This window comes from Condylura cristata, unplaced genomic scaffold (assembly GCF_000260355.1).
Source record: "Condylura cristata isolate star-nosed mole 26May11 unplaced genomic scaffold, ConCri1.0 scaffold00005, whole genome shotgun sequence".
Classification (NCBI taxonomy): domain Eukaryota; kingdom Metazoa; phylum Chordata; class Mammalia; order Eulipotyphla; family Talpidae; genus Condylura; species Condylura cristata.
The window spans coordinates 55,005,471-55,016,607 of NW_004567106.1; the positions used below are offsets into that span (position 1 = coordinate 55,005,471).

Here is an 11,137-nt window from a genome sequence, read left to right on the forward strand (position 1 = left end):
AGCTTTTTAGTGCTGTGCTTTAACCCACTGTGCCACCAGGGAGGGCCCACCTTTCAGTATTTTTACAAAGGATTGAAATACAGATTTTATTCATCTCTCTCTTCGAAGATAAGAGACATAAAAACTTGCCACGGAGGCTAGGATAATCATAACAGCAATGCAAGGGACTCCAGAAGCTGAGTCAGGCACATGGTTGTGAGAGTTGTACACGCCCAGGAGCTGGAGGTGCCATTGTCATCTGAACGCGCATCCCAAAACATGGGCCACAGATGGAGAGCCTTGATCAGTTTGCAGCCTTAGCACAAAGATTTCAATTGGCCCCTAAGGTATTTCCCACAAAGATCAGGAACAATTAGGATGTTCAATTGATTAAAAACTTTTGAGGCCAGGGACCACACAAGTGATTAGCTACTACTCTCAGAGAAGGTTTCAGAGACTGCCAATACTTTTTGCATGGTATCAAGCAGCAAAAAGAGATCTTATAGCAAAACATGAGTTCTTTTTTTAAAATGTTGGCAGTGGAGGCAGAATGCGCGCATCTTTCAGACTAACTGATTTTCCTAAAAACACTGCAATATGTGGTAATTCAAAACTACGTGGATTTCATCAGGGTGAAAGGGTTAAACTATTTTAATGTAGGACCAGAAATTGGAGTCCCTGTTCCCATATCTGGGTTGGTTAAAGTCACCAGTGTAGGCTCACTGTAGCATGTGAGTGTGTGGACATGCAATTTTTCTTCATCTAAAGTTAAGAGGCTGCCTTTCCTCACTTATTCAGGAAGTACTCTAATTGGAATAGCAAGAGTTTGTCATGATACCTGAATAATATTCTCTTCAATCTTTTCTGTAATAGAATAAGGTTGCTAACAGTATTTATAAGGTCATTATTTTCAACTGTTTCTTGACACCTAACAATATTATTTTAAGCTCCAGCCAAGTGGATTTCCAATAATTATATAATGTCTCTCAGTAATGATCTGTTGCTTTAGATACACATTCTACTTTACCTTTCAACACATGCTTGATAACCTCTCATTTACTAACTGTAATTGAGGCAAATTCAGTCCTGGCTAATTAGGGGCTCTTAGTACCCCCTTATACATGTTATTCTTGATGACACATCAATAGAATAAGAGTTTACTTTTAGTTTTAATTACAGTCACAAAAATGTACAACTTAAAAAAATATTAGACTACTTAAGTACATTACAACTACTTTACAAAGAACAAGTCCAAAATTCTGCTGGGCTTGTGCAAAATGACAAAACTTTTAAGACCAAAAAAGAATGGCAGCTTGTTAAAGGTTCTTTACAGACGTTAACCAACAGCCATGTCAGATATTTAGTTGTGGAAACCAAAGTATATAGTATATATATTGCCAGGACAATTAAACAAGCATATCATTTAATGTTGGTCTTCTTGTATCTACTTTCGTGAGCTCCGATGGCTTTTTCTGCCACATAAAAAGCCTTCAAAAGAAGTTCAGTGAATGAGGGGAGGCGAGAAGAGGAAGTGGGGAAGATCTTTGTGGAGGAAGAGAGTCTATTTCTCCTATGAACTGATGATGAGAATGGCTAAGCCTTGCAGATAGCAGGTCACCAAAACAAGAAAATTTTAGGACACACACCCCCGTCTACAGTGGACTAGATGGACAATGACTCTGCCTTCCTTTCTCACCCTAGAACATGATGCGTTAGCTTCTTCACTAATAAGAAACGCCCTGGGAATGACAGCAACTCAACTTTTCTTTTTCTATTCAATATTTTTGAAAATGACCATGTAAGCAAAAAAGTAAAAGAGAACTTAGAAGTGAAACATATGTTTGTAAAAGCAGAGCAATACCGAATGGAAGTAAAAGTTGCTAATACAGTTTCAGTATTTTGTAAAAGAGCCAGCTGGATGGATGGTAATTTTTCTACCCCTGCAGGGCATCAAAGCTTTTAGGAAATCATTCTTTTCACACATATTAACACTTAGCTTATTAAAACAGATGATACTTTTATTGTAAAACAGCCTGGGTAGAGGCTAGAAACATAAAGTATGAAAGGGAAGACTCATTTTGACCACCAATCTGACAAACAGCAACTCTGGCATGACAGACCATGGTGGAGAGGATGACGTCGAGGGACCTTCTGTAACTGCCACAGCTGAAGTGTCACCATGAAGCCCGTGAATTGCTGTTATGAAAACATTTGCAGTAACTTGCATAATTAAATGAAACTGCCAGAAAAGCTTTTCTAAAATGCAGAGAATATGTACATAAATAAGTACAGTTCAGAGCAAATATTATATTTCAGAATTAGCATGGTGGTGAATTATGCAAAGGTATGTCACAAGCAAAGTACCATTTGCTTTGAACTGACTGTTAATTACAAATGAATGACAACATTGTTATTGAAATTGACTGCTCTCTTAGTCTCTTTTACACATAGTCAATAAAGGAAACTTGATGATCTCGGTATCTGAAAACCACAACCCCCCATTTCTAGGAGTTGCCATGTCTCTGTGCCGACCTGCCCAGTGACAGACTCACAGGCTTTATCTGTTCACACACTCACTGCTGAAATCCAGGCAGAAACGTTCAGCACCAGTAAAGAGGCAGGTATCTGGTTTTACTGCAGCATATTTCATTACCAGAAACACATTATACTGACTTTGAAAAACTTTGCTAACATGGGCCAAAACCATTATAACTGATGGCATGTGTAGAAAGCTTCAAAAGCTTGTGGAATAATGCTGTACATAACAGTAAACGGATTACCGTAATGCTTGTTAAAATTAACCTTAAACGGTTTCTGAGACACTCATTTAAAAAGCGACAGTTTTCATGGACAAAAAGCAGTCAATTAAGGCTTCTGTCAGCAGTCAAAGAAATAAAGTCAGCAAGTATGCTAACTGCATAGAAAATAAAGGATCCAAAAGGGAGAGCCTGCTAAGCAAATATAACATCAAAATGCAACTTTTACGGCCAACATAAATCTGTAACGTCGGCACACCCCACAAGGTTAGTTACTTACATCAAATAACTTTTCTATATACATTTCCTCATTGACCTTTTCTCGAAGAATATCCTGGTTTTGCCGAACAAACATAATGTAGGTGTCTGCCAGATCCATTCCTGGTTTCTGTTGTGAGGGAAAAGTATCGCGAATAAAACATCAGGTCTTGATTGTAAAAGTATTATTTAGTCACCACCCTGGAAAATTATTCACCATAGCATTTTTAAATTACTAGTAAAAATATGTTCAAGCCCAAATCAACAATGGACACCTCCAGTAAATTATGTAATTAAAGTAAATAAAAGTCCATTATTAATGTCTGCAACTTGAGGTCATGGTTATTCACCATTATTAAAATGATTTGAAATGTATGGTTGTAATCTAGTAGATGTTTAAAAAAAATGGCTATCTTGAAAGGTCAATACGCAAAGCAGTATAAATGAACAATTTAAAAAAATGTCCCACAGGCAATAATCTTTTCCTAATTGCAAATACAGTTTAGTTATTATTTTCTCTATCTGGATTATCCATTTGTATAAAAATGAAAATATTAGCTTTACTTGGGTTGCAACCCATGTAAAGAATACAAGTACTCATGAAATACAAATGAAATTTTCTTATTAACTGGAGTAAAATATTGCTAGGGAGAGACTGGGCAAAAAATCTGCAGATAAAACAAAATTTTGCAGCTTATCTAGGGCTTGTACTCATTGATGTTTATCAATACTACCTTAAGGACTTAGTTTGTTTTGAGAATAATATCAATGAAATAGTCTTGTCTAAAGAGATGAAGGTAAGGATTGGATAACTATTCAAAGTTAGCTCACATTTACTGTCTTCCAATATCCAGGAGATAGTGACATAGTAAGGGACAAAGACCTAGATGTCTTCTCAAAGAGTTTTCATTCTAGACTTAGCTTCAGTTCTTTCTTGAGTTTCAAAGAGCTGGACTGTCATGAAAGTATTATGTTCTGATCTCAACCTGGGGTTGATTCATACACTGTATTGCACTGTTCAACTAACTAGGATACAGCTTTACTAATAAAATGGCAGAGCTGATGACCAACTAGGTCACTCTGGCATCATTCATATCTATAGAATGCATTTATAATTTCTATCAATATACTCATTTTGTAAATATTGCAAGAAAATTAGTGGGGGGGAGGATACAGATCATTTAACCATGATTGCTTCAGGAAAAACAATGGAAGTGTACTTTGGAATGATTCCAATACTGGAGGTGCTATCTACTTAAATGAAAGCCAGAAAGTTCTTATTATGCATTTTTTTTAGAGGGGGTGAGTGTGGGAGAAGGAATAAGTCTTATATACAATGAAGATATTGTCCATCTCTAAACTCCATTGCACAGTGTAGGCAATGGCATACCTCACTGATAAAAATATTTTTTTTTATAACCAAGTTATTTTGGGGCAATGGGAATCACACACAGTTTTTACTGCTCTTAAAGGGTAATATATGCAACATAAATTCATGGTTCCTTTCAAACGTAATTCTGAAAAGCAAAATTAGGGACCACTTATAATATGAAACAAATCTATCTTTCAATGCACACACACACAATTTTTATTATCTCTTCAAAAGCATCCATGTGTGTTGTCCATTACTATATTGCAAACTCATAGATCAAATTCAACCTTTGCTTTTTTTCCTGCATAATTCTCATAAGCAATATTTGAAGGGATAATCAAGAGAAACATAAGTTGCTTTTCTTCTTTATTGGGGGCAATATACAGCAGCTTTTCCAGTGAAGAGGGGAAGTGAGAAGTGATTTATACAAAGATTAGTAACTACTATTAAGTAATACCTTAAATTTTTCTCTCCAGATCTCTCAAACTTTGTCAAAACACTGAAAGTGAGAACACTCAGAAAATACACAGTAGCAGAATGAAAATTAACTTGAAAACAATTTTTAAACATAATAGCAAGGTAGGTCAGCTTCCTGTCAGGTGCCTAGAACAGCAGGCTGTTAGCTGAGTTGGCAAAACCGGGAGGAAAAGATCAGAAAAATGAGAGGCTGCCTTCTCCACTCTTACTTCCCACCGCAACATTGTTTTTATGACCACCATGATTTTAGAAGAAAATCATGTTTAGAATTTTAATCAAGTCAATCACTTGACCCATCAAACTTATTGGAAACTGAAGTTATGGCTGAAGGACATCTACTATAGAGTCTAAGGTAAATTCTTTTCCTAGTTCCTTGATCATTTTTGAGATAACACTAGACATCATGAAACACTGTTCAGGAAGACTTACTGTCCTACTATCTAAAACTAGCAAACACTTACAGTTTTAAGCCTAAAGGAAAATGAAGGCTATTCCTATAGTCAGACTCAAGGGACAGAACACCAGAATCCATAAGCGGAGTCACTTCTACAACTTTCAAAGGACAGAAGAATCTCCGACTGCGGATGTGTGGGAAAGCTCACTTAAAAGTTTATTTTAAAAATGAAGTATTTTTCATTTTGAAATTACATTTTCTCCCTCTTTTGGCAAATTAAGACCCACTTGCCTGGAAAACAAAACCTAGAATTCTTACATTCCTCATTAGCATTCTTTCTTCCTTTATCTTTGAGCTGTTTACCTATTCTTGAAACTGTGACATATGGGAATTTCACACCTAGTGAATATATTTTCATGTAGCTTGTGGCATGCGACGATAATCATTAAAAGAATATACACAAGAAGAGTAGCTGCAACAGCTGGTGACATTTACCAATTAGAATCAGAGTTCTTTAAAACACTATCTTTCCTTTGCTGTATGAAGGGTAATTATCTCTGATAAATTGCTGAAAAAGATGTAATTTTCCTTTTAAACAGTTTCTACTTACAGTACAAATGTGTTTGGATAGAAGACATTATCGCTGGCTCAGTGCTTCTTTGTGCAAAGATTGTTTCATGGTAAGGAAAATTCACATACTTTGGAAGTTATGCATTGAATTCCATTATGAGAAGTTGTCTTATTAGGAAACGAAGTTTAGTTAAAAAAAAAAAAACAAACAAAAAATTGAACATACTCAGTAGAATTCTTGCTCTTTGGTGTGTATAGTAAAACATGGTGCGTGTCTGGGAGACCGAGACAATACAGTCCCAGAGACAGCAATATTACAAGGAGCTCTGATTGTGTATCTGGCTCATCAAGGCAGCTGCCTGTAAGATTTTAACAATGTGGATTTGAATGAGTACTGATCAGGAACCCTATGTTCTAGAAAGTTATATGTAGAAGTATTTTCCACCTTGGTAGTTAATAGTTTTCTTAATGGATATAATAAATAACAATCAAAACCACCTTGCAAGTCTGCACGTACTCTAATAAGTACCATTTAGAGAGAGAAAAAAAAATGCCCTTTTAATAAACCCACTTCAATTGCTGACCTCTTCAGTTCTCCAACCACTAACTTTCCCTGTTTTATTAGGGTAGCAACTGCTAAATCAAAATAGGTGTTCCTGAATTACTTCTTTTTAATTCACAAAAGAGAATTTGGCTAACATATTCTTAGAGTAATGAAAAATTTCCCTTGAGCAGAAAGACATCCATAAATATGGAAAGGAGGAAAGGATGGGAAGGCAAGTTCCTTTGACATTGGCTGCCTTGGTAATAGAATACACTGGTGAGTGAATGAATTTAAGTGTGGGTGCAGACAAGAGCAATTTTTTTCAAGCGTTAATCACTAGTTAACCTAGTGAGATGAGCATGCTGCTTAAAAAAGGAGGAAAAAATTCCTTGTTAATTATACACTGCAAATGCTCTTACTTCCTGCTGCTACACCTAATTCCACAGGTGCAAGTTTCGCTTTCTCCATTCATGGGTAGGTGGGTGCAATTCTGCAGTGCCTTTCACAGCAGCAGAGTTAGAGAAGCAGCCTCTTAACCTCCAATTGCAGGTTAACAATACACTATGCAAACACTGTCATGGTGTGTATTATAGTAAAAAAAAAAAATGAGACAACTTTTTAAATATACTATTCCAGTCTCAAAGATGAACTGGAAGCTACTGTATAATTGACTTCATTTAAAAGTGCACTTCTCATAACCTAGAATAGCTTGTCCTGAAGAAACAATGAAGAGAGGGGCTGTGACATCCTGGTTTGGGGTGATCTACGTGCGTCAGAAATGAAATGCCTGCCTCTAGTCATGACTGTAGTTTGGGAAAAAAAGATCTTGTAAGACTGAGAACAATAACCAGTCTTGTCAACATGAAGTGATAATAGGGACAATTTATATCTCAACTCTGGCATTTTAGGGTCAGAAGCAGTTTATAATTGATCAAGGAACAAAGAACATAAAGCACATAGTTTATCCCAGGTATTGTTAAAAATATTTTTTTTTCTTTCACTGGTTAATGTATCTTCTGTTACTTTAGTATTTATGCAGCAATTTCTGTGTCTTTATAGTTGAGCAAAATGTTCTTAAAGTTAAGCTTTTCAAAGTGGACTTTTTTTATAACTATAATGATAATATTGTAAAAAATACATTTTACCAACACTTCCATCACATACAATTAAACTGTAATTACACAGAATAGCATAAGAAAATAAAAACACACCGACTTGAATTCTTTACTCTAGATGCATGCCAACTTCAGCTTTACATAGGAATACTTCCAGGAAAGGAAGGACTCTGATAAATTCGGCATATAAAGCAATCAAATAAAATGCCATAAATTTTAAAGATTTTTTTAACACTGGCAGGCATTTTGACTCCAAATGGAAGTAAAAAATTATAAATGAAAGAAAATGGGCCACATCCTTTTGAAAACATCTTTTCGACTTGGAGGCATCTTATGTGTGTATTTGAAGTGTGCCTATTTCATTCAATCTTATATTTTCCCAGAGTTCTTGCTCTGGAAAAGCATCTCTGCTTCCCGTGAACATGAAGTATAAACAGCATACTCCTACCAAATGTTCCAAGAATATATCAAAAACAGGTTTAATTAATGTCCTATAACTCAGGTGTTCCTTTTCCATTCTAAGCGTTCGCATGAATGCCTCAAGTTCTTTTTCTAAAGCAGTGACATAGTTTATGTATTTGCTGAGTTGTGTATGTTCATTTTTTTTGTATCCTGCATTTTTAAGTTTTACATATTAAAATAAATATTTTAATGGCCATTCATAATACTAGCCTGAAGTACTCCAGGAAAAGAGAAAGGCTGATTTTCCACTGAGTTTGATGGACTTGACCTTCATTTTACAAGACTTTACCCATTTGAGACTACGGGTACTAGTAACTCTTGTTATTTCTGATCGACAATATGGATCACCAACAGGTCAGATCTTAGAGGGATAGCTGGAACTACTAGGTGTATCATATTAGCTTTAAACTATTATTTTCAGTGTTGATAAAAGTATTAAATCACAGTTCATAATAACATCCATTTAACTTTTCCCTTTTTCTCTACAGTTTTCAGGATGTCAACTATAGAAACTAAACTGAAAATCTGAAGAAGTGAAAATAAAATGCTGTGGGTATTATTTCACGCAGCTCATTTAATAGACTGCCATGGATTTACTCAGCCCCCAATCTGGAATCTCTCAGACTTTGGGTTAGGAGGCACCTGAGGATACTAGCAAGTCGGTTCCAGAGCCAGGTAGTCAAGGGTTTAACTATACGAAATGGAAGAGCCAGAGAGGGAAAAAATAAAGGCATGAAGATGAGAGAAGCAAACTGCACAATACGTAACATCCCCAGCTCCTACAAAGGTAAGACTCTGACTCTGGTCCCGGGGTGCCTCTCTCTCTCCAGGTGCAGCTTTCCCAGTGGGCAGGTCCTCTGCTCCCCAAGTTATGCCTGGCTCTCATTCTGACGTAAAGCGCTGAGTATCACAGTGACCTTATCTCCATAATAAAGGGCATGGAAGCAAAGAGAGGAGAGAAAATGCCATGCTCGCTAACCTGGCCAGCTGTAACCTTTAAAAGGCGCCATTGATATATGCAGGTCTTTAATATTCTAAAGTAAAATTAAAAAAAAAAATCACTCTGGGGAAGGCAAATGTTTTTTCCTTCACAAATGGCCATGATTTGAAGAAGGGGCTAGAGTGTTGCAGAACACACCTGCAGCAGGACGTGTCAGTCTGGGAGAAGCAGCAACAACCCCATTTGTCAAGCACCTTCACGCTAATGTGCTCTTTGAATCCTCACAGGAAACTGGCGCGGGAGACAGGAGGGGGATTATACTCAGCCTCTGTGCAGGTGGGCAGTGGAAGCCCAGAGTTCATACAGGGCCGGGGGCAAAGGAGGGGCATGAGCTGGGCTTTGGGTCTCCCACCCTGGCCAGACAGCATAGAGCGGAATTCTAGTTCCATTTGTGGAGCTGGACCTTAAACATCACCTTAAACATCACCTGCTTATTTTTCCTACATAACCCAGAAATTCTGAACAGCCCAAACAGTGCGTGGATTCTACAATTATATGTCAATTTGCTAACCATCTTAATTTTTCAGTTTTGTCTCCCAGTCATGTCCTCTTGACAGATACAGAGGCTTTTCCTTCTTCTAAGTGGGAACTCTCTATGTGTCAAATAAGATTATCTTGGTACTTTCCTCCTTCAAAGGCAACATTCCAATTTCCTTTCTTTCTTCATAAGCCAGTATTTCCTGATTCCCTTAACTGTTCTGGCTGCTCTACAGGAGTAAGTAAAAAACAGTTTTAACATATAAAAAGTTAAAAGACATACAATTCTAGCTCTATTTCTTAAAGAAACTGGTGTCCACAAGACTATTTGCATTAAATCCAAACTCATCAAACTTTCTACATTAAATCTGCACAGTTTTTAACATACCCATTACACCTCAGTAGAACTTTTGAAAAAAAACAAAAGAAACTGGCATCCAAGGTAATACAGACATTAAGTAATGGAGTCAAGACTCAACGCAGGTAGCCTGACCCCTAAGGGATCTGTAGTCTCTGCTGTGCTGTCCCCACAGCTCCATCCTCTCTCAATTTAAAAAATTAGAAGCTTCTCTAAACTACTGTCAGATGAATTTTCACAGAACTTTTCAATATAACTTGCTGTCCTCTACATCTTCCCTATATAATATTTTGGGGGAGGTTGGTTGGAATATAACACTTAAATCTCACTAAAGTTTATCTTCTGGCCTAGTTTTTGTCCACAAATCTAATGTGAACATTTTTATCCTGGTTCTGCATCTTAGATACCAGTTCTTTCTCTCTCAGGTCTGAATTCCCTTCTCCTAAGTTACTGTTGAACACGACAGACTCCTTTGTCTCAGGTCTGAATTCCCTTCTCCTAAGTTACTGTTGAACAGGACAGACTCCTTTGTTCCAAGTCTTGATTCTCTCAGGTGTATCTATTGTTTTGCAGGCCCTCTGATGGGCCAGGACTGTACCCACAGGAGAACCGCTGCAGGAGAGAGCCCTTAGGCAAGAAGTCACCTACAAGGCTCTCAGAAGGATGCAGTTGATCCGAAGGATGCATCTTGATCAGAAGCACAACAGCAACTTTGCTAAGAAGATGATATTGGAACTTACTTCTATTCAGAAGCAGAAGAATAGCAATGGTGCTCCATTCCATTTGTAATTAATAAAAACACAAACTATCCTACAAATATGTGTTAGGAAGTGGAACAAAGTTCATATGTTCCCTTGACTACCTGCCTCTTTCTAAGATAGCAGCTATAAATCCTTCTCCTTCAGTCTCCCTTTCTTTTTTATGATCCTGCTTTGTAGAGCCTCACACATGTCATTATTTCTACTCTTTGTCCTGCACGAATTTCCTGTCTCTGGGTATAACTAACTACTATGCCAAGACATCTTTGGGAGTCATTTGTAAAATGAAAGCCCTGTTCTAAAGACATTCATGCAAAGGTAAGAAAGTCTATGGTCTTTTTATGTAAAATGCCCATTCATACCAACTTTAATGGTAAGGAATTTGGGAAATATCTAATCCACAGTATACACTATTGTTACTTATTTAAATAATAAGTCATTGATGACTAATAAAGCTCTCTAGTGCTTAAACCACTAACATAATGGCAAGTGACAGATGAAATGTTAGCAAAATCTGAATCAACTTCAATAACATATATTCTATCTATTTTAAGTATTTTTAACTGTACTCTAATTCTCTGCAAGTACATATATATATACATGCACATATATATATA

The 11,137-nt window shown here is 36.8% G+C and overlaps 1 protein-coding gene across 4 annotated transcripts in view; it reads right to left on the reverse strand.

Annotated features, from left to right (window-relative positions):
• CADPS2 (Ca++-dependent secretion activator 2) overlaps positions 1–11,137 on the reverse strand; it is a 392,026-nt gene that overhangs the window by 21,234 nt on the left and 359,655 nt on the right. For all 4 annotated transcript variants that reach the window (XM_004676989.2, XM_004676986.2, XM_004676984.2 and 1 more), the window contains one exon: positions 3,016–3,123. In XM_004676989.2, the coding sequence (XP_004677046.1) occupies positions 3,016–3,123 (108 nt within the window). The remainder of the gene's footprint in view (positions 1–3,015; positions 3,124–11,137) is intronic.